At 37.0% G+C, this 21,571-nt stretch overlaps 12 protein-coding genes and 1 non-coding gene across 13 annotated transcripts; 8 read left to right on the plus strand and 5 right to left on the minus strand.

Annotated features, from left to right (window-relative positions):
* Positions 1-21: 21 nt before the first annotated feature.
* On the plus strand, positions 22-2,379 carry WALSEDRAFT_62673 (hypothetical protein; the record flags this gene model as incomplete). Its single annotated transcript, XM_006956629.1, has 8 exons — positions 22-94; positions 145-321; positions 367-505; positions 553-875; positions 924-1,247; positions 1,295-1,718; positions 1,773-2,009; positions 2,061-2,379. The coding sequence occupies 8 exons, from the start codon at positions 22-24 to the stop codon at positions 2,377-2,379; spliced, it is 2,016 nt and encodes a 671-aa protein (XP_006956691.1).
* Positions 1,302-3,123, minus strand: WALSEDRAFT_43366 (COX17 cytochrome c oxidase assembly protein a). The gene is made up of 3 exons (XM_006956630.1): positions 2,654-3,123; positions 1,811-2,604; positions 1,302-1,694 (listed from the first exon to the last, which is right to left on the minus strand). Exons 1-2 carry the CDS (start codon positions 2,719-2,721, stop codon positions 2,451-2,453), a joined length of 222 nt encoding a protein of 73 aa, XP_006956692.1. The 5' UTR covers positions 2,722-3,123; the 3' UTR covers positions 1,302-1,694; positions 1,811-2,450.
* Positions 2,589-3,259, plus strand: WALSEDRAFT_59552 (DUF423-domain-containing protein). The gene is made up of 2 exons (XM_006956631.1): positions 2,589-3,119; positions 3,165-3,259. The coding sequence occupies exons 1-2, from the start codon at positions 2,782-2,784 to the stop codon at positions 3,187-3,189; spliced, it is 363 nt and encodes a 120-aa protein (XP_006956693.1). The 5' UTR covers positions 2,589-2,781; the 3' UTR covers positions 3,190-3,259.
* Positions 3,260-4,614: 1,355 nt separating this feature from the next.
* WALSEDRAFT_43371 (protein translocase SEC6) lies at positions 4,615-5,076 on the minus strand (the record flags this gene model as incomplete). The annotated part of the gene is made up of 5 exons (XM_006956632.1): positions 4,615-4,686; positions 4,739-4,753; positions 4,802-4,889; positions 4,934-4,967; positions 5,014-5,076. The coding sequence occupies 5 exons, from the start codon at positions 5,074-5,076 to the stop codon at positions 4,674-4,676; spliced, it is 213 nt and encodes a 70-aa protein (XP_006956694.1). The 3' UTR covers positions 4,615-4,673.
* Positions 5,077-5,547: 471 nt separating this feature from the next.
* On the plus strand, positions 5,548-6,773 carry WALSEDRAFT_15120 (hypothetical protein; the record flags this gene model as incomplete). Its single annotated transcript, XM_006956432.1, has 2 exons — positions 5,548-6,113; positions 6,161-6,773. 2 exons carry the CDS (start codon positions 5,548-5,550, stop codon positions 6,771-6,773), a joined length of 1,179 nt encoding a protein of 392 aa, XP_006956494.1.
* Positions 6,774-7,796: 1,023 nt separating this feature from the next.
* On the plus strand, positions 7,797-10,289 carry WALSEDRAFT_31436 (membrane transporter). The gene is made up of 14 exons (XM_006956633.1): positions 7,797-7,973; positions 8,022-8,036; positions 8,090-8,167; positions 8,322-8,335; positions 8,382-8,387; positions 8,433-8,499; positions 8,545-8,613; positions 8,663-9,073; positions 9,125-9,334; positions 9,381-9,529; positions 9,575-9,590; positions 9,647-9,859; positions 9,906-10,104; positions 10,154-10,289. Exons 1-14 carry the CDS (start codon positions 7,821-7,823, stop codon positions 10,174-10,176), a joined length of 1,623 nt encoding a protein of 540 aa, XP_006956695.1. The 5' UTR covers positions 7,797-7,820; the 3' UTR covers positions 10,177-10,289.
* A 1,111-nt stretch (positions 10,290-11,400) lies between these two features.
* On the minus strand, positions 11,401-12,471 carry WALSEDRAFT_50298 (hypothetical protein; the record flags this gene model as incomplete). Its single annotated transcript, XM_006956634.1, has 3 exons — positions 11,401-11,492; positions 11,530-11,946; positions 11,991-12,471. 3 exons carry the CDS (start codon positions 12,469-12,471, stop codon positions 11,401-11,403), a joined length of 990 nt encoding a protein of 329 aa, XP_006956696.1.
* Positions 12,472-13,023: 552 nt separating this feature from the next.
* Positions 13,024-14,597, plus strand: WALSEDRAFT_62680 (WLM-domain-containing protein; the record flags this gene model as incomplete). The annotated part of the gene is made up of 13 exons (XM_006956635.1): positions 13,024-13,034; positions 13,085-13,168; positions 13,213-13,391; positions 13,442-13,493; positions 13,540-13,564; positions 13,614-13,623; positions 13,666-13,694; positions 13,738-13,891; positions 13,936-14,159; positions 14,203-14,312; positions 14,362-14,386; positions 14,431-14,512; positions 14,563-14,597. 13 exons carry the CDS (start codon positions 13,024-13,026, stop codon positions 14,595-14,597), a joined length of 1,020 nt encoding a protein of 339 aa, XP_006956697.1.
* WALSEDRAFT_31438 (Metallo-dependent phosphatase) lies at positions 14,586-15,555 on the minus strand. Its single transcript, XM_006956636.1, has 3 exons — positions 15,256-15,555; positions 14,773-15,207; positions 14,586-14,723 (listed from the first exon to the last, which is right to left on the minus strand). The coding sequence occupies exons 1-3, from the start codon at positions 15,493-15,495 to the stop codon at positions 14,715-14,717; spliced, it is 684 nt and encodes a 227-aa protein (XP_006956698.1). The 5' UTR covers positions 15,496-15,555; the 3' UTR covers positions 14,586-14,714.
* Positions 15,556-16,580: 1,025 nt separating this feature from the next.
* WALSEDRAFT_62682 (hypothetical protein) lies at positions 16,581-17,034 on the plus strand (the record flags this gene model as incomplete). The annotated part of the gene is made up of 2 exons (XM_006956637.1): positions 16,581-16,878; positions 16,925-17,034. The coding sequence occupies 2 exons, from the start codon at positions 16,581-16,583 to the stop codon at positions 17,032-17,034; spliced, it is 408 nt and encodes a 135-aa protein (XP_006956699.1).
* Positions 17,035-17,481: 447 nt separating this feature from the next.
* WALSEDRAFT_62683 (hypothetical protein) lies at positions 17,482-17,683 on the minus strand (the record flags this gene model as incomplete). The annotated part of the gene is made up of 2 exons (XM_006956638.1): positions 17,482-17,561; positions 17,614-17,683. The coding sequence occupies 2 exons, from the start codon at positions 17,681-17,683 to the stop codon at positions 17,482-17,484; spliced, it is 150 nt and encodes a 49-aa protein (XP_006956700.1).
* Positions 17,684-19,994: 2,311 nt separating this feature from the next.
* On the plus strand, positions 19,995-20,086 carry WALSEDRAFT_t12. Its single transcript has one exon. It is a non-coding gene; the product is annotated as a tRNA-Ile (tRNA).
* Positions 20,087-20,298: 212 nt separating this feature from the next.
* WALSEDRAFT_31439 (hypothetical protein) lies at positions 20,299-21,556 on the plus strand. The gene is made up of 5 exons (XM_006956639.1): positions 20,299-20,713; positions 20,770-20,830; positions 20,882-20,982; positions 21,030-21,121; positions 21,172-21,556. The coding sequence occupies exons 3-5, from the start codon at positions 20,884-20,886 to the stop codon at positions 21,338-21,340; spliced, it is 360 nt and encodes a 119-aa protein (XP_006956701.1). The 5' UTR covers positions 20,299-20,713; positions 20,770-20,830; positions 20,882-20,883; the 3' UTR covers positions 21,341-21,556.
* The last annotated feature ends 15 nt before the right edge of the window (positions 21,557-21,571 follow it).

The following is a 21,571-nucleotide window of genomic DNA, read 5'->3' on the forward strand; positions in this document are numbered from 1 at the left end:
TAAACTACCAAGAATAAGCTCATGGATGGTAACAGATCAACGCCAAAAATACCACCACCGGAGGGTATGATTTACCCGCCACCAGATATAAGAAGTTTGTTCAGTTGTTCACTCTAGGATCTAAACTGACGTCTTCTTCTAAAGGTATTGTAGATAAAACTGCGAATTATGTCGCAAATTCACCACACGGTCCACTCCTTGAAGAGAAGATTAGAGAGAAAGAAAGAGCAAACGCTAAATTCGCTTTCTTGAACTCCGCAGACGCTTATCACGGATATTATAGATGGAAATCTGAGAGAATAAAAGCAGGTGATAAAGAAGGTAATACTAATTCAATTATATAATACTATACTCATCAATCAGTAGATATATTCACTAAATCCACTCTAAGCACGCCTTCAATCTCACAAACGCCATCATTTATGCCTTCTAAGCCTATTCCAAAAGAGCCAATAGGACATGAATTCACTATTGAAATACCAGACAATGCTTTAGCCATAGATTTGTGGGTCCATTCATTCCTTGCACTCTAAACACTCATTCTTTCATTAGAGACATTATAAGATTAACTGCATTATTCACAGCTCGTCGTGGTAAATCATTCATTTCAATGTTAGGCGGTCGTGAGAATCGTAATCCTCAGTTTGATTTCTTGCGTCCAAATCACAGTTTATTCGGTTTGTTCAACAACTTTGTAGAGCAATACTTGAAAGTTATTAAAGGCACTTCAGCACCTTTAGATGAAGAATTTGATAAGCTCAGTTTATCTCAAAAGAAGAGCAAGTTAGTAGATAACGCTAAATCACGTAGTGAATGGGAAGCTTATAAGCGTGAAGGATTGAAAAAGCGTGAACAAGAGTCAGAAAAGGAGACACGTACGTTGTTATTCGTTATTCTTACCTTTATTTACTGAAACCATCTAGTTGCTTTCCAGAGTATCGACTGGCAGGACTTCGTTGTTTGTGAGACTATAGAGATCACCGAAACCGATAAAGTACTCGAACTTCCAAAGCCATTATCAATTAAGGAAGTAAGAAACCTCGCAATGGCTCAAAAGAGGATGACATCACTCCTTGAGGAAGAAGTTGTCACGAATCCTAACACAGGAGCACAAGATGTTGATGTTGTCATGGAAGCAAAACAGCCTCAGAGTAATACTGAACAGTCGCTTTCTCAACCATCAGCTACGCCAGCTGTTTCAAATGCACCAGAAGGTATGAAAATCAAGACGAATTACGTACCAAAGTGTAAGTCATGTAATTCATCTCATAGTACAATACTAATTAAGATTAAGCACAAAAGCAACAACAGCAAATCCCACAAGGTTATTCACGTTCACCAATTTCTGGTGCACTCGTACCAAACGAGGAATTTGCCAATCACTTACGTATCGAACTACTTGATCCGAAATGGCAAGAAAACAAAGAATACGCAGAAAGCAGGCGTCAAGCTTCGGTTCTATTACAACAAGGTGCAGATGTTGCTTCCTCACTTAAAAATCTCGCCCAAGGACGTACAGATATTTTCGGTCAAGATATGGAGAAAGCAGAACAAAGAAAGAGGGAAGCGGAAGCGGCTGCTCAAGAAGTCAAGAGAAAGAAAGAAGCAGGTGTGTGGGATGGTCATACTGCCAGTGCTGAGACAGTAGCACAACGTTACCAAGCGCAAGCTACTTCTGAAGTCCAAGCTGAAAGGATAAATCAAACATTAGGAATAAAGTGAGTTTATATCTATTATTCACCATAAAGTTCAATATCTCATTAACTTGACAGTCAACCTCAACAAGCAACTACAGCTGGTCCTCAGGTAAATTCGTATGGGGACGTTTATGATCCATCTGGTGTTAGCTTCTCAGCAGCACCTTCGGGACCTTCCGCACCAAAATTCCATATGCCAAATACAGGAAATGTTAGAACAGCTGAACAAGCGGAAATCGAACCATTCTCTAATCCATCAAAACGACTCAAGGTTCAAAAGTTACCAGAAGGACAATATTATACTGAAGATGAGTAAGACTGATGGTTTAATAGTTGATAAATATACTGATAAACTTTCAATAGGTGGTTATCTTATCATCCAGATGGTTATGTCAGCTTGACAGTCAAGTTACCAGTTGACACGAATAATCCAGAATGGGGACTTGACGGATCAGTTATTAAACTATCACCAACACCATTAACATCAATAAGCGGAGTGATACGCGAGTACATTTCTGAAGCATTAGAAGCCAAGAATGGAGAAGGCAAACGCGGACCGCCAATTGGTAGAATGAGATTGGACTTTGGCAATATAACGTTATCAAATTCGAAGAGTGTAGCCAGTTATAATCTGGATGATGGCGATCAAATAAAGTTATTAGTAAGGCAAGGGAAGAAGTAGTGATAAATAATGATGTACATTTTGATGTAATAATTTAATTGTCTATATTTTAGCTTAATGATTGCCATAATTCAAACTGGGAAGCCGAACGAACGCATACAAGCTTTATGAGCTTCTAGAACATCCTTACAAGCGTCGGTTGATCCATTAGACGAGTCTGCGTTCGAACCGTTAAATAAGAAGCATTCATCCCTCAATTTCTTAGTCTCCGGACATACGCAACATCTATTAGTAATATGAGCAAAGAAAAGGAAAAGTTCGTATAATAACTTACGGTTTTAAACCTTCCGGGTTTAGTGGGTTCTTTTTTGGATCACTTGCTTCTGCAGGTGTTAAAGCCATCACTGTTGACTAGATAAAGCGTTTTTAAGAAACAATCAACTAAATAAAAAAAAAACTAAAATGAATAGTACAGTAGTTTGGAAATCTGGTGCATTATTAGCTGCCACAGGTATTAGCTTTGGTGCATTCGGCGCTCATGGATTACGTTCAAGGTCAGGTATAGAAGCAAAGCAGATTGAATCATGGATGACAGCATCACATTACGCAGTATTTAACGGTTTGGCTTTGATGGCTACAAGCTTACATCCACGTGCATCAAAGTCGAAGTTTGCTGGTCCTGCTATCTTAGCTGGATCTTTATTATTCTCTGGATCAATATTCGCATTAGTATTAAATAAAGAAAAGTTTAAGTTTTTAGGTCCAGTTACACCTTTGGGGGGTCTCTCTATAATAGCTGGGTATGTATTTCCCAATTTTCTTTGTTCAACTAATAAATCATCTAGTTATCTTACACTTGCCTGTGTATAAATAGATGTAAATATAAAATAAATACAACAGTAATTATTCCATGGATCTCTCACGATGCATTGTTTTGAACACTATGTATACCTTGGTTGGTATTGATTCACTTGAAGTGAGCACACGATTTTCTGTGTGTTAGCCAAAATCCTTGAGATTATCGCTCTCACCATGGCTAATTTTTGTTTAATTGAATATATGTGTACTGTTTATTTTGTGATTTTCGCATTTCAGCGTATCAACATCCACATGTGCTTACGCTCTTCCGTAAGTAAATTCTTGTGGCTTAGTCTGTTATTTTCCCTGATGGTATCAGTAATTTCGATATTGTACACTACCACAATGTTATTGTTGCTTCCGTTCGATGACTGACTGGGAGCTCTGAACTTTTTACCATTCTCTATAATGAAAGTCAGTTGCTGAATGTAGTTTCAATTGAAGACCGTACTAGTGTGTTACATAGTCATATTTCTGTGCACAGTACTTTACTAGATCTCCAGGACACAAAAAAGCAAGACAACCAATAGTAAAGACATTAAATTTTATGGTAATTGATCATCTTCTAATTATTAAGTGTGAGAATCGTTGCTATGTTTAACTAATCATCTAGCTGTCATAATGGATTTGTAGAACTTTGTTCATCATTACGAGATCGAGATTACTGAATATAGCAGCAACAATTACTAGAATATATCTAGAACCTTTAATGCTGAGTACATCTATCCCAATTCGTCGTTAATGCGAAGAAACAAACATAACTATGGATGAATTGCTCTGCGTGTCAATGTTATATTTCACAAGCTCTTACAAGAATTAGAGTTAATGCTATTGTATTCTTATGAGATCGTCCCTCAAAATATAGATACTGTTGAATGTATGATTGGGAGTGGATTTTGCGATGCTATAACAAAGCTTACTACCTGATTTAGTGATTTCGTGATAGAAGATGTGTAGACATTATAGTATATGATCCTGTAATAGTCTTACTCTGTTGCGGTGGTGGAATTATAACTTAGGATAGTATAATAATATCACATATTAATTCTGACGCTTTGAAATGATCATGAGTTATGATTTCTCAGGTGTGATATTGAAGGTGTGTTCCGTAGTCGTAGTAGCTTATTTGAATCTTAATCAAAGCACTTTATAGGATAACTTACCCTATAAATTTCCACTTATTATCTTTAACTAAACGCGAATGAGATCTGAATTGTAATTGATCTTGATATTCTGCAAATTGACGCGTAACATTCAAATGAAATATATGAAAGCTTATGATTAATACAATAAGCACGCAAATAGTTAAAGATATGTGAATGAATTTAACTAATTTATTTATTTTACGTTCAATAAAGTCCATTGATATTGATAAACTAGATTGATAAAACAGTTGATATAAAGAAGAGAAATTTTTCATTTAACGTGTGATCTTTGTAAGAATGATATAATATTAATTTCTACATTAGATTCCCTTTTTTTTTTAACAAACCAAATTATTGACCTGCACTGTATTCAATTTCTTAGTTTGGATGTTATGACGTGTAAATAATAAACTTACACTAATATGTTATTACTGAAAAGTGTTAATGGTTGTTATAACTGATATATTAATATAACTCACATTGGGATATGAATCAATTTCACAAAGTAACCAATGAAGCCCATTATAGCAAAACCAATAGCTACAGCTTTGCATATTTGTATATATTCTTTATGGCTATTAGCTTATTACTAATTAGGCTATGAAACTAACCGCGTTTGTTTGGTTTCGTACATCTCTTCATAAACTACAGCTCATCAATTTAGATATATAGTTACGGAAGTATAAATTACCTGTGAACCCTCCTTAACGAACTGCTGTGGAAGTTCAATAAACTCTCTAGCTTTATCACTCATATTAAATCTTGATTGTCGTCTATCAAAGTTGTGATTCTCCCTTTCTCTCTTCTTTTCAACTAAATAATAAATAATAAAATGAGCAGCGCTCTACAGCGACAACCAAAGATCATAAAGATTTATCAGCACTTCTTTGATGTGAGTAGATAGGTGCACGGCCCTTATCGCAGTCATCCTAACCTCTATATAGAGCAAGCTACCAAGTGAAGCTGACACCAATCAAGATAGCTTCTTTACTGACTTGTTTTGTTTAAACTGGCATTATAATCATCGTATTTGGTTCGCCAACCAATTTGATCAACTCGATTCTTCAAGGATTCAGAAGGATCTCCAGCCTATGATTACTTTATTCTTTACAAAAGCATTAGAATTTTATAAGAATTCTGACTTCGATAATCCACGGAAACTAAACGCTTTAGAAGTACGATTCTTTTTGAATACATCATACGTATCTGACAATATTAACAGACAATGATTTTACTTTCAAGAACTGTGATATTAAAGTTAAAAACCTCTTCAAACATTACTCTTGTTCTCACTGGCAGCGTACATAACGATAAGACTTTGTCTGATTTAGTCGCAGCAATTGATAATACACTCAAATACCCAGAGAGGGACTCAATAATCATTCATCGTACTCTTCACTTAACTTTACTCTTCGCCTGTGGTGTCAATCAAGGTGCAATTGGTGCCTTCTTCCAAAGACGTGATTTATTCAATTCGCTCATTCAAATCATATCATCACCAACAACTACAGCTTTTACTTATGAGGCAACATTGTTAATAGGTGTTTTAGCAAATTATCATAAAGCTCAAGCCCAGAATCTCAATAGATACTTACGTCGTGTTCGTGATTTTGTCGAAACTGATGTTATGAAAAAGATCATCTTAATCACTAGCACTGCAATGGAAAAATGTATAAGTGAATATCATAATAGATACCCGACAAGATCATTTTCTAATACAATAATGTCAATCTTCCCTTTTTCAAATTCTGACGATGATTCAAATCTTTCAACTGAAGTATATAGTGATCTGTAAGTCTCGAGTTATTTTGTTGACACTCTATCTCATGCTTTAATAGTCCTCTAAATGTCACAGCTATACTTCTACCATTCTTTGAGTTTATCAACGCAAATTCAATCTTTTCAGGTTTACTTTGTGAAGAATTACTTTATAGACAGTCGCAAAATGAGCCAAATGCACCACTTACACTAATTTCAGCACTTTCTTATGTGTTCACTCATTCATCCGTAACAAGTCGCGCACAAGCTTATGCATCTTTGGGATTATACACCCTTTCGGCTTTAGTTGAAGCAGATGAATGCGCAGAAATTTTACTCAAACCAATTTCGTCAAACAAAAGTGCACAATCTTCAATTCCACAATCACCAAAGAGTCCTAAAGTGCAATCGAATGGTACAAACACACCATCAACACCTAATTCATCAACATCAGTAATAGATAGTAAACGTATAGACATTTGCAGGCAACGTAGACCTCAATTACCATTACCAAAGCCGCACAGACCATTAATGGAATCAATTTTGGATTGCTGTATCATATACTTACGCTTTAACATACCCACTACGACAAATAAAGATAGTTTTAACATTGAAAACACATTAATTGCAGTACATATCATCAATCGCGTACTCTGGCATATTCAAAGGTTACAGGTTAAATTATGTGAGTAATCTCCCTATGAACAAGATGTCAATTTTAATTTAAATAAAAGCCTACCATTGGTATGAAGTTTGGAGTACTTTAGTACATACTTTGGAAATTTTAATAAAGAATTGGGATTCGATTTCAGATTCTCCATTTAAGGAAACTTTATTGAACGATGTTGCATTCATATTGGTGTCATCCATAAGGCTTGGTCATACCTACATAAATGCATCATCCTACCATTACCTCTTGGTAGGCATAGCTTAAATTTAACAGGTGATTTATCAGCTAACGATGATAAAAGCTTCCGGTGGTTCGCATGACGGCACTCACATCGGCGAATCTCGCAAAATTACCAAAATCACAACCATTAATAGCTTTGAAATCAACGCATATTAATCTTAAAAATAACCTCACGCCAGCAGCACATCGATCCGATCCATTGGCAATTAGAGCATTCCTGTCACAATCAACAAATGAAGTACTTAATAGGTTAGAAAGAGATGTATCATGTGAAGGTATTGGAGAAGAACCATTAAAAACCATACAAAAATTCGATAGCAATATTGCCGATTCGCTGAAATTTGCTTTGGAGGTAGTTTGTAATGATTCAATGAGTATTGTACCAATCTGATAAATGAACAATAATCATTTGATATTTCTTTTTTTAATAAAAAAAAAACTTCTAAGTTTGTGGTTCTTATGACTGAAAAATAGTCATCCCACCTTGGTAGGGATGGTGAGACGTCTGTCAAAAGTTTTTTTCAGTTCAATTGAACTATAATTTGTTTATTTTTATGTACATCATTGTAATGCTGATCAGTGTAAATCAATAGATTGTTATGTTCCTATTATGACGACATCAAAATGGTCGGAATCGTAACAAACTCACTAAGGAGTGAGCGTACAAAGCCGAGGAAAATACGTGCAAACTGCGCTAACCTCAGTGAATGATATGCTTATTTTTATAGTTTTTACGATGCACTCATATCCATTTTATATTAAAAGAGGCGAATTTCTCTCAGCTCAAACTTGCGAATCCGGCGTTGATCAAGGTCGTCTTCAAAATAAATATGAATAATAATCAAGACGTTGAGCAGCAGTTACAAACCGGCTCGGATAAGTCGGGGCAATCTCCAGAGAAAAATATTTTGTACGATATGAAGCAAGTGAGCGGTTCTAGTCTGGATAACAGTTCAGCCTATGGATTAGAATTGAGCTACACTGTGAGTAATACTACCAATGATAAGCACTATCATTAAGTCATCTAACAGATAAAATGCCAAATGGTAGGCAGATCACCGATTAAAAAAATTGAATTTACTAACGAACCACTTGAAAGATTAACTCTGCTTTGAATGAAATGGGTTTCGGTTTGTATCAGCTACAACTATTCTTGGTAGCAGGTAAGTCGTGTTTTATGCTCCCGCTTAACGAAGATATTCACGCTCTTTTAGGTCTAGGATGGTGAGTACTTCTTAGAAAGTAGTTTAATTTATACTGATAAGTATATAGGCTTGGTAAGTGATATACTTATAATACTTCTCAATCAATCAATTAACTATGATATTATAGCTGATAATATGTGGTGAGTTCGAATTACTCAATATTAAGCTTTTATTGAGTTGAATTAGGATACAGTGAGTATAATAACTTATTAGAGTTCCTAAATAAACCTATAACAGAGCTATCGCGCTTACTTTATCATGGGTCGATTACGAATTTCAACCATACAAGTATGAAATGGCTACTGTGGGTATAAGCAGCTTGATATTTACCATCTAACGTTCTTCATAGCTCGCTCTCTATGTTGGTTTAGTTATAGGGGCAACATTCTTCGGTTACTCAGCTGACGTATTCGGTCGCGTGAGTAACTATAATCTAGAACATAACAGAAAACTCTGACGACAAAAAGCGTCTATCATTCAATGTTACATTATTCCTCTCTGGTGCATTCGGTACTGCTATTGGTTCAGCCAACAACTTCGTCGCTTTTTGCGCTATGGCTGCAGGTGTCGGTTTAGGTTTAGGTGGTAATTTACCTGTTGATGGTGCATTATTCCTTGAGTTTTTACCTCAGAAGCAACAGTGGTTACTTACATTCCTTTCTTCCTTCTGGTCTGTAGGTCAACTCATTAGTTCAGTTGCTATTTGGGGTTTTGTGAGTCAATCGAAATGGAGTTGCACACAGGAACTTGCTGATGCGGGTAATTGTAATTGGGACACTAACGCTGGATGGCGTTACGGTTTATTCGTTGTTGGTGGTTTCACCCTCTTCATGTTTACCATCAGAACTATCATTTTACCAATTAAGGAATCACCAAAGGTATGTATTAAGAATCCTTCTCTATGCAATTAATCACTAAATAAATTCAAGTATCTCCTCAGTCAAGGTCAAGATGAAGCCGCTGTTGCAGTCATAGAGCATATTGCTAAGAAGAATAAGGTTCCTTGTCCACTCAGTATGGAGAAATTGAGAGATGCAACACGCCATTTAGATGATGAGTTTAGTACTGTACCTCAGAAGTTCACCACTAGGGAAATTCTCACAAGAAATATTCGTCAAATGAATCTTTCACACATTAAGGTACGTCAATATTATACCGAATAACTTCATTTAACTTGGTAAATAGCCACTTTTCTCCACAAAAACACTTGCTTTGAACACAACCTTACTAATGACTTCTTGGGCACTCATTGGTCTCGCCTATCCTTTATACAACTCATTCTTGCCAACTTATTTAGAAGGAAAGACGGATTCGGATACTTATCATACGTATCGGTGAGTTTATACAAGTAATATAGTATTCTAGCTAATTCAATATAGCGATTACACTATTCAAGTAAGTGAAACATCGATAAAAATTAATTCGTCTGTCCGTTTACTAACATCATTTAGGCAGTAATGGGTATCCCTGGCTCTTTAATCGCTGCTGGTCTTGTTGAAATGAAAGGCCGCTGGCTCGGTAGACGTGGTGCAATGGCAGTGTCTACTCTACTTACTGGTGTCTTCATTTTCCTTTTTTCTTCAACAAAGGAAGCACACGCTACACTTGGATTTGAATGCGTTGTTTCTTTAACACAGAACGCCATGTATGGTATTCTTTTTGCTGTAGGTTTACTTGTTTCTATTAAGAATCATACTAATAAAATTACAGTACACACCAGAAGCATTCCCTGGACCACATCGTGCAACGGGAGACGCACTTTGTAGCAGTTTAAACAGACTTTTCGGATTGCTCGCCCCAATTATTCATGCCTTCTCGGGCGCTGCTTCAGGATCACCAACTCCACTTTACGTTTCTGGATCTTTACTCCTTTTCTGCGGACTTTCACAATTTTTCTTACCAATCGAAAGTAAGTGTTACATCTTAAATATCAGCTCAAAATTAACATATTAATTCAGCTGCTGGTCGCTCAGCAATGTAAATTACGAATTTCAATTACTTACTTTCACTTGCATAACTTACCTACCGTATAACTTGCGGTTTAATATAGATATAATTCGTAGACTATATAGACATAAACGAATTTTCAACAACTTTGTTTTGTTTGTAAATGGATGTTAATGGTTTACATACAAATTAGCAATAAATTGTGTCTTAAATAATTTCGAAAGTACTTTCAGCGTTTGACTTCTTCATGTATTGTATCAAAGTTTGCATAACTCTAAGTATGTATTGATAAACCTCAGTCGATAATACCAAAACCAGAGTTGACTTATAAAAAAAGAAGCTTAGTTAGTATTGTCAATACCATGTTATTTTCAACTTCTTCGATCATCTCGTATGTATGTCACCCAGTATGTCGTTAGTAAACTATATTATCTTTTAAACATCGTCTCGTTGTTTCATTTACCACGAACGACATTTAGATGACCAAATTTAGATGACCAAATACCTTATCATAAAGAATAGTTCATAATAAAGATCAGATAGAAGAGTATCAACTCTATAATGCTAAAAGTTACGTTAGTGAAAGTTTTATACTTTTGGACTTAATTTCTAATCACGTTGTATGATAAAATTCAGACATTACTGAACCAGACCGAAGTTGTATTTTACAGATTCAAAAAAGATGAGACCATTACAGCAACTTACTGACCACGCGTCGGTCTGTTGACAACGATATTTCACGTTCCATACTCAGGGTGTGATAATGTCTTCCCTAAAACAACTAATCAAAGCAGATGAAAGAAGTACATCGCAATATTCCTTTGAAAGACATCATAATAAGCAAATTCAAGGTAATAATTCTAACATTTCCTCATTCGTATAACAGAGTAATTCAACTTGATTAAAGATTTCTCACTGCACAGGCATTCGCAGAAACTTCTTCATTTTGAAAAAAATGATCGATCAACAATCAAATATGTATTATTTACATCTTCAGGAGATCTCCGGATCTATGATCATGAACGAGCGTTAAATAGAGTACAAGATACCTTCAAGGTATCTAAACTGAACTAAACTGATATGCTAAAAAATAAACTTTGAAGGAAACCAGTCCTTCATCTATTTAAATGAATCTGATCCGTAATGTCTCTTTAGAAACGAATCTTACGACGATATTGGTTTCTTGCGTGACGCATTTGTGAGCGCTTCATTGATGATGAACGCTTAGTAGCTCCTTGCATGGCGGATTGACGTCTACCTAATGATTGCTGTTGACATGAGACAAATTCAGTCTGGCAATCAAAGTTTCCACTGCCTGGTACCCAAGCTTGAATGCACTGTTCGTACTGGCTGTTACAATCGCCACCAGATGAGCTACCTGAGCTACCTGAGCCTGAGTTTGAACCTGATGAGGATGAAGTTGGTTGGGCTTGAGATTGTTGAGTAGAAGTTGGTTGACTTTCTGCACTTGAGGTTGATTGACTTTCTGAACTTGAAGTTGATTGTTGAGCAGCAACGTTATTAGAATTACCACCAGTTGAGCCGGATGAGCTACTAGATTGACCACTAGTTACTGGCTCTGGGCCTGGGAATTGGTAGGAGCTGTCTGATTGTACATTGTAGATTGAGCTGCCAGCACCTTGGAAACCTGCGTCTGAGCTGGAGTAGGCACCAGGGAAGCTTGCTGTTGCGCTAGAATCATAAGCGTTTGAGCCATCACCAGTGATGGTCCATTGTGAGCAGCTTGGATAAATTTCAATTCCAGAGTGGAGTGAGTCAATTTCCGTTCTCAACAAGTAGTTACCTATGAATGTCTTAACATTGTCTCACTAAAGAATCATTACTCACCTGCTTGGAGGTCACTTGGGATCTGAACAGAGTATGGTTGACCTTGCTTAAGCTGTGCTTGTACCCATTGACCATTCTCGATACCAAGTTCTGAGATCTTAAAGAATTTGGTACTACCGGAATCTGCGTTTGAGCAGTCACCGTTACATTTAGCCATATAGGTCATTATTGGACCGGTGTTGTGAGGCCATTGGTCACCGCTGTCGGTGTATCCTTGTCCCCAATGGATGGTAAGGGTGGAGCCAGCGCCAATAGAAGGTGATTGGCCACCAGAGGTAGCGTCTGGACCACAGAACATGTTGCTACTTTGAAGGTTTGTTGTAGGGTCAGACGTAGAAACATGCCAAATTGGACTGTTTCTGTCGCCTGAGTTGATCAATGGACCCTTGTAAGATTGTCCACCAGAGACATCAATCTGTGAGACTGTACCGTGGGCTGCAACAGCAGCAATAGTTGCGAGGAGTGAGCTTTTGAAGAACATTGCGTCTAGCGTTGTGTTTGAAATATGAAGAGACTTGAAGATGTAGAAAATGCGCACCGGGCGACGTTGTATAAACTTGTTGTTGTTGTTTATAATCAAAGTCTGTTTAAAAATTCTTCTTCTTATAGGGGCCTGAGCTGTCTGAATTAAAAATCAAAACAAGGGCCAAACACCGGTTTGTGATAATAATGAAAGCGTTAAACAAAAGTAACACAGCTCTCTTATAGAGCCAGCTCCCCGTATTTAAATACTAAAGTCTTCATAACTTCTTTGTGTATGCCAGGAACGTGTTAAAAAATTCCGGGCTAAATAGCTCAACCCTGCAGCTATTACACAAACAAGCCCTGATTGAAGTATAAAGCCCGGAAACCACTTCTGATGCTTGGCCGGATGTCAGCAATCACGGGCATTCCAATAAATGTGTTGGCCGGACTGACTATTGAATGTCCTAAGAGAGCTACAAAGTGTAAATCTAATTATATATTATATTTGTAATTATAGTGCATTTGTCAATAACATTGTGTCTTATTCCTCTTAACGACTTACATCATCATGGTTTTAAGGTGTGTAGATCGTTAAGGGTAGTCAGAACACCTAATTGAGTGATTCAAAGAATCAACGAGAAGGAAGCGAACCCCAATCCTCATATAAATTTCACTACTGCTCTACCATCGGCCAAACAAAGTGAAGCCAGGGAGTAAGCAGATCTGATAAGTGGAGGGCGTCCTAATATAGTTTTAGGCTTTTACGTTCTCTAGCAGCACAAGTGAGGCCAGTGATGAAGTCTGAGGGTCTCAAAGTGAATAGTTTCGAGGAGTACGAGTTTAACCAAGTCTTTGCCGGTAGAAATTGGAATGCAGGTGATGTACGTATGTTCATTTCAATATTAGAATTGAGTAACAACATTATTAAGATCGTTGGTGCGTTCGATTCTAGTGTGATGTTATCGGTTCATGACGACACCCATTAGAGCTCGTTCTTAGGAGACCGAATGGCCAGTTTTATCCTTTTCCTTTCTTGCTGTAAGCAACACTAGATCTTAAGGGATATATCTAAAGAAGTATACAGCAATGTTCTCTGTCATGAACTTGCGGTGGGTAATAAATATCTCATGGGTGATATATTATTAACATATGATGCAGCATATAAAGCGTAGGCACCAGCCTTTCGACTAATAAATATTAATCCCAACAGACATGAACCACTCCAAAGCATTTCACAAAGTGTGTGTTACTATAAACGATCTTCTAGTTTAATGATATACAGTACAACGAAGAGTTGCGGATTAAAGTCACGTCTTTAAGGGAGAAAGGCTACTTTGGTGATGGATACTGGTCATCTGGTACCAGGTTAGCAGACAATGCTACTGTCCAAGGTGAGACCGCCCTCGTAGCTGGTGATTTCATGGAGTACATTTGCGGTACGTTCATAGATAACTGTCTACACTTAGCTAAATATCTCTAGGTGGTGCACAATCTCGCCCCAAGTCAAGTATCTGGAGACATAAAAAGCGTAAGAAACCATTAACGCGTAAGGGAATGATTATTGGTGCAGGTAATCGCGTTGATGGTGCTTCTTTACAATTGGATAAAAGTCAAGATTTAAATTCCACCTACAAGAAGCGAGCATCGTCAAAAAATGCACGGCAAATTCGACTTGAAGCAACAGAAATGCGCTTATCTGCTCTGGTGAATATAAATAAACAATACTTATTACGCTAACCATACTCAGACGAAAGCTAAGCAAGAAGAAGAAGAGGGATCTAGGTCAACAACTGAGGATGAACCTGATTATATTGAAAGCGATGTTGACAGAAGACACTTAATGGGCGATATTAAAGTGTGAGTTAGCCCTTTCTAAAAATTAAGGGCCTCTCTAAGGTACATTTAGTGAAGATACAGGTAGTGCATGGGATGTAAGTGACAGTTGTGGTTGACCTTTGATCTAATATATTTTAAGGCTTTCCTATGTCAAGATATCAAGCCGAGTGACCACAAACGAAGTGATCCTAAGTCAAAGGCTGGTCCAAGTAAAGCCAGAAGTAAGTAAAGTAGCTCAACTCAACCCAGCATAAATTTAACACGAAACCAGATAAAGGTAATAAAGAAGTCATCGAAATTGATTAATGAATCGCTAGAAACATAATGAGCTATTATTATTTGTTGTCGTTACATTTATTTTCGTAGTTACACATTGTACAAGTTAGAATACCCAATGCAAACATAAATACAGTGAGTAATAGCCTATAAGAACTGTGATGATCGTTAGATGTTGATAAGTATTTTTCAAAATCAAACCTACGTAGTCCGGAACTCTTCGAGATACCATCGGTTCACCAGCTCTTGGTGCTGGATCAAATTGTAGGAAAGTATACTTGAGATTTTCATCAATTTCCATAATAGCAGCTTGATTACCACATCTATAACAATAGTTTGGTGCGGAGAACAGCGTGACTACATTCCTATCTTGAGACCAATTGTAACCTTCCATAACAAGCTGATGAGCACGAGCTACAAGTGTCAAACCATTTGAGTGATTGAATGCTTCTGAAATGTCTTGACCGAATGTGTAACCGGCACCACGAGGAGATATACCCCAGCCGCAACGATCGTCGGGATCTGACCAGAGAAGATCACACATAGGACCTTCATGAGGAACTTCTTGAATACGGTCAATTGAGCGAATATGATCAAGAGTATCAATTGAAGGGGATAAACCACCGTGAAGACAAAATATCTGATTTATTATTAGATCATAGAATAGGTTGATAATTAAACAACTTACTTGATTGTCAATTAAAGCTGTCAATGGAAGATAATCAAATAAGTCAGTGAAGAACTTCCAGACATTTGCGTTGCCATACTTCCTCAAGCACTCGTCATAGAAACCGTATACTTGAGTGATCTGTCTGGATTCATGATTACCACGAAGAATAGTAATTCTCTCTCTATAACGAAGTTTGAGTGCGACGAGTAAAGTAACAGTTTCGACTGAGTAGTACCCCCTGTCGACATAATCACCCATGAATAAATAATTCGTTGAAGGGGAATTTCCTCCTATTCTAAAGAGTTCAATTAAATCGTGCTATAAACGGATGAGCTGATTAGATGTGGGATGCGGTAGACCCACAAATTGACCGTGAATATCACCGCAGACAGTAACTGGGCACTTCACAGGCTGTACGTTCGATTCCTCTATGAGTATCTCTCGTGCCTACATAAATCATCAGATGAGCTCCATGAGTTGGCAGTGAGTGACGATACCTTGTCACAGAGCAATTTAACGTCAGATTCTGATAATTGTTTGCATTGTGATAATGTGTCAATCCATGCGTCTACATCTCCGACGTCAAGCGACATTTTTCAGGTATAAGTGCTTTGTGGTTTTTGAACTAAAAGTATGAAAGGCCTAGGATTCGAAATATAAATTTTAAAACTGTTTTACAAGCCAAAATATATACATTATTTTTATTTATTATCTTAATTATTGCCAATACTTTTATTATTATACTGCTTTCGTCCTTCTAGCTAAGTCTACGATACCATCTGTCAACAGTCACAAGTCATAAGCATAGTAACATAATCTACTCTTTATGTGGCTTATTAGACGCAATCTTTATCCTTTCATATTTTCCTTTCATCTTGTTACATGAAATTCCAAGCGTGATTGATCTTAGTCATGAATATATCTCACATATCTTACTCTATAAATCAAACGATGATGATTTTCGCATCTTTGTCGCACATATGATTTATAGCTTTTTCTGGTTGCTTTGGATCGGGAAGATAGCCCTATCCACCGTGTGTTGGGGCATCGCTCGGGCCTCCTGTCCTGATCGAATAAAGTACTATTATGCATTATGTACCCTTGCAATATATCATAATAGCTTTTACTATCTATATAAGGCATTATAAAAGTTAGACATCTTTGAAACATTTTAGAAATGTCAGAGCGTGTGCATGTCGGGACAGCGTACCTTTTAGTCCAGACCATCCTATAGAAGTCACATCCCAAAATACTTCTTTTAACTCAAACAACTTCATACTTCAATTCCTGCTGAGCAGATAACTTTTCTCTAAACACACACATTCTTTAATTGAATCAACAAGATGAACTTCTCAAACTTACTTATCACAATTTTCGCTTTCGTTGCTGCTATCGCTTTCGCAGCCCCAGTCCCAAAGTCTGATGGACAAGTCTTTGACATTACAAAGCGCGGTCTCATCTCTGGAATAGGATCCTTCTTTGCTGTCGGTTTGGGTGCATGTGGTGCACAATCAGCACCATCAGACATGGTTATCGCCCTTCCTACCGTCCAATATGGTAACGGAGAGAACTGCTACAAGCATTACACAGTCACTAACACCAAGACTGGTCAAGTAGTTGACGCAACAGCAGTTGACCAATGTAAGTTTACCTGATGTTTACTTGTATATCAGCTAAACAACCACAGGTCCTACTTGTACAGACAACCAAATCGATTTAAGCGAAGGTCTTTTCAGCCAACTCACCAATGGCAACATGGACCAAGGTTTATGTGAATTAACATGGACCGAGGCCTAAGCTATGTTTTATAAACCCATTGTTGCTGTTACAGGATAGTTTCAGCGACGCGTACCGGGAGTCTTAACACAATAGCTGAGCTATTTTCTTCTTTTCACTAAATCATCATATCTTCACAAACTATTGTCATTCGTTCGGTCAAATTAATATTACGCTAGTCGTAACCTGATTTAAATTTTTGAATTTGTGTCTTAACGCCTTTTCCTAGAGCTATTAATTGATGCAAAGATCCCATATATACTGAGTTAACTAATTATGGATATACATAAGTTTATAATCCTTAATGATATTATGATAGCTTTAAAACCTTGATGGACGTGTCAGAGTATCATTTAAAGTCATAGAATAGTCGAGGGATTTCTACCGACAGGTTTAAGTTCAGATATAAGTCCAGACAACTGAGCCTTGTATATGTACTACGGTGCGTATAATTCAAGGAAAAAGCACCTAGAATAAACCAACTCTGTATGGAAAGGGCGTTAACAAGGATACATCATCTTCAGGATCTCCTCCATTTGAGAAATTATCTAAGTAGGTAAAGCCTTAGAAGCTGATGGTATTCACTGTAGCCCGACCCACCTCTTTGATTTCGGACAAGCTGCCATTTGTGCTGAAGCTGGGTGTTCATCTTTATTTCATCATTCGTCATCGATCATATAATCGACTATTTCAAGCAGGAATGTTCATATGGTGGCGAGAATGATTCTGTTGTCGTCTCCGTCCAAAAGATCTGCAGATACTACAAGCAGCATGGCTACAACACTATAATCATTATGTAGTATTCAAAACCATCAATGAGATCAAGGATTTTGCCGGACGAACCTTCCTGATAGACGCTCTAGCTCTCCTCAAGCAACTCAAGAACACCATAGACAGAATCAAGCGAAACCTCGATTCACAAACGACGTAAATATCTGATGAGAAACACTTTGAACTATAATATAACCTTAACCATAACCCATTTGTATTTGTGGACGAAGCACACTATGAGTTCATTGTGTAGAGTTCCTCATCAGTGCGGCAAAGAATGTATGTGTCTCGCTTTCATTCAATTATATCAAGACAATGACGAGCTACGTCCTATAGCGCAGAATTAGACGAATCCTGCAAAAAGGAAGAAAAAAAAAGAAATACTGCGTGCTAGTAATTCATGATGTTTTAACAAATTTACATACAAAAGTCTCCCATAACCCTAATCAGGTTCCCCTGTAACTAATTCTGTAATGTAAGACTCCGATATCCCTTTTTGCGAATCACTGCATGATTCTAATAATAATGTAACTCATAACATCAGGGCGTACCCCGTGGAAAACAGGAATCACCCATTCGTTGATGAAGAGCACTACGAATTGTATAACGAAAATAATCTTTACTAAATATAAAGAAGAAGGTAAATGGCTCAAATAACGAGCGTATAGCCTTGGGCCTCGACGAGAGTATCAGATGTGGTATTTTGACCACACAAAAGAAGAGATATCGCAGTTGGTTGCAGCTCAGCTCTAATTCCTATCGTAGTTAGTCATGGAGCTAAAGTTAGCGTACACAATGTCGATCAATTCAAGGGATGATGATTTGACATCATCCAATTATGATTATCTGTTGGTTTATAAACATTAAGCACGCGTCATTATTGAAAAAAAAAACTTCTACATAAAGAAGTTTTTAGGACTGTTAAACCAAAGAAAGCTTACCATAACATACCTCTTTATCTATATAGACCTGACGGCAAGAGTCATTGTCCTCCGAACTGTTAGGAACCAAAGTTAAAAATAGACCTATCAATTATAAATCGAGAAAAAAAGCATTTTTAATTGTATTATATATATATATATTGATTTGCTGCTGTATTTCAAACATGTACTATCTCATGTCGAATAACTTTAAGGACAAATTGGGGCTTCTTTTTGGCTTTACTGTTGTTCAGTATGTCATATCGTCTATCGCATGGGCGGAGGCCTACTCAGACAAGGTCCAGTGCTGGGAAACGAAAAGAATTAATATGGCCGAAAGGGCCAGAACTACTATTTTGTCTAGTTTAGCTTTAACTGATGACAAGACGTCCTTCGTTTCGCACTCGGACGAAACTGATGAAAGCCGTCTAATAGGTAGACTAGAAGATAAGCTTATTTCTCCTGGCGATTAGAACAAATACGATGGGAACTATGTTTTGGATACAGAAAATATGAAGAGCTTCTCTTTAGAGAGTTTCTATGAATTTGACAAGAGTCGTCAAGAGATCCTTTGGAATCATGGTGATGACTTATGTCTAATCACGTCGGCCGACTTGGATGTATGGAACGAACACTGCTGTGATGACAAGAATTAGACGTATATTAATTTATTTCTGGATTATGAAAATGAAACAATGGAACAAAATAAAACAGCACAAAAATTAGGTATAAATTAGATAATTTGAAGTAAATAAGCGAGTTGAAATAGCAATAATCATAATATATATATATATATAATAAAATATATGAACAATTGATCTTTCTGATTTGATAAATATAATAAAGTAATAAGAAGATGACACACATTATCTACAGAATATCTTATCTCCTTACCTTTTTCTGAGAGGGGTTATTAAATTTACTTTAAGTTATTGTATTTGTTCATTACGTCGCTCTTTAATAGCCAGTTATACTGAAATATAATTTGAAATTGAATGTTATTATCTTTTAAGCGGACATACGATATGGCCTTAATACTATTAGCTTACCAGTTTTGATAGTAATACATATATATGTAGATACTTATTAAGACGATGCAAAATTACATTGCATCTATCAATACTCCTTAAAGAGCGAGTATTTGAGGGGGTGCCACCTTTTCTGGAAGTTTCCCTTGGCTATTTTCGTAAAACGGCATGATAGACTCAGCTTACGGAATTTTAAGAAATTTTTAATGACGTCATTTTAGCTTACTGTCTACACATATGGTTGTGAAAATCCAATATCATCGGTCGCTTAACTCAGTTGGTTAGAGTGTGGAGCTAATAATGCGATAAATCGCGGATACTCCAAAGTCACAAGTTCGAGCCTTGTAGTGACCAATTTCTTTTGCCACATTTTTTTGAGGGTGTCTTCAAATGCCTTGTCGTTCCATAGAGTGCATTATCTTTTATTTTATTTTTCTTTTGGTTTAAGTTGAAGAATTTTTTTTTATTGTGTCATACGATCACATATTGGAGCTTGTATTATTTATTGCGGCCGCATTGTGAAACACTTCATCGACTATTCTACCTATAACGACCGGTCGTCGGCGAAACTATCTACTGAAAAGATCCCGTTCTAAGAACAATAAAAATAGTTGTCTTAATTGAATAAGTGTGAAGCTGGGTAAATTAATAAAGTATATCCGTGAAAACCTTAGAAGGATTTGAAGAGTACGAGCAGATCTAAACCAAGTAAAAGAACATCTGAATAGTTCTGTAAATTAGTTCACATATGATACTACCCTTACTTGCTCAAAGTTGAATCTGCACCAGGAACGCAGTACGGGACTGCGGTACCTACTCCAAACACAGAAAAGGTACATTCAGTAAACTAAGGAATTAGTGGAGAAATTTTAGCGCAGAATTACTATGGGTTAGAGTGATAATTTGCATCCGACCTTTGCCAGACGTCATTTATCAGAAAAGTCTTCTGACGTCTGGAATTTTTTTTGTCTGAAACTTAACGTAAGTTGTCTTGGAGACCCAAATAAATTGCGTCTGAGAATATTTCGCTTCCTTAGTTCTTAACTCTTATCTTCCTTTTTAAGCGCTAGACGCAAGCCAATACACATACTCTTTTAAGTAAGTAAGTTAATAGTAATTTATACTTATTCGTTCTAACGTTATTATAAGATATGATGTTCACACAAATCGCTACTGTCGTCGCTATTGCTGCTGGTGCAGCTGCTACTCCTGTTGTTCGTCAAAACAGCGGACAAGCAACCTACTACCAAGTGAGTGAAATTTTGAGTTTCAAATTACACGGCTAACATAACTAAAGGCAAGTGGTGGTACTGGCTCATGTGGTCAACAACTCAGTGACTCTCAAATGGGTGTTGCTGTTAGTTCAAACATGGGTTGCACCTCTATGTGGTGAGTATGATTACTTATATAAAAGGTACGCTTTTAACATACTCCTTCAGTGGAAAGAACGTCGAAATCACTAGCAACGGTAACACAGTCTCCGCACCAGTCGTTGACTGCTGTCCAAGTTGCGAGGAGAACCACATCGACCTCTTACCAAAGGTATTTGAATCACTCGGTATCTCACAATCCGAAGGTGTTGCTCAAGTATCTTTCACCTTACAATAGATGACGGCACTGTGTGTTAGTCAAAATTTTATAGACAAGACGGACTTGTCCGTGCAAATCTATCAAATATAGCAAAAATACAAAAAAATGGATCACAACGTTCTTAAATAAACCATCGATTGGTTTATCGAAGCGTACTTTCACTCTAAAGTATTTTCGCACAAGCTTGCGTCACAAAAATGTATCAAAAACAAACATTCATTGTTATTAGAGCGCTTAAATAAAAATTGA

The sequence above is a fragment of the Wallemia mellicola genome (assembly GCF_000263375.1).
Source record: "Wallemia mellicola CBS 633.66 unplaced genomic scaffold WALSEscaffold_3, whole genome shotgun sequence".
NCBI lineage: Eukaryota > Fungi > Basidiomycota > Wallemiomycetes > Wallemiales > Wallemiaceae > Wallemia > Wallemia mellicola.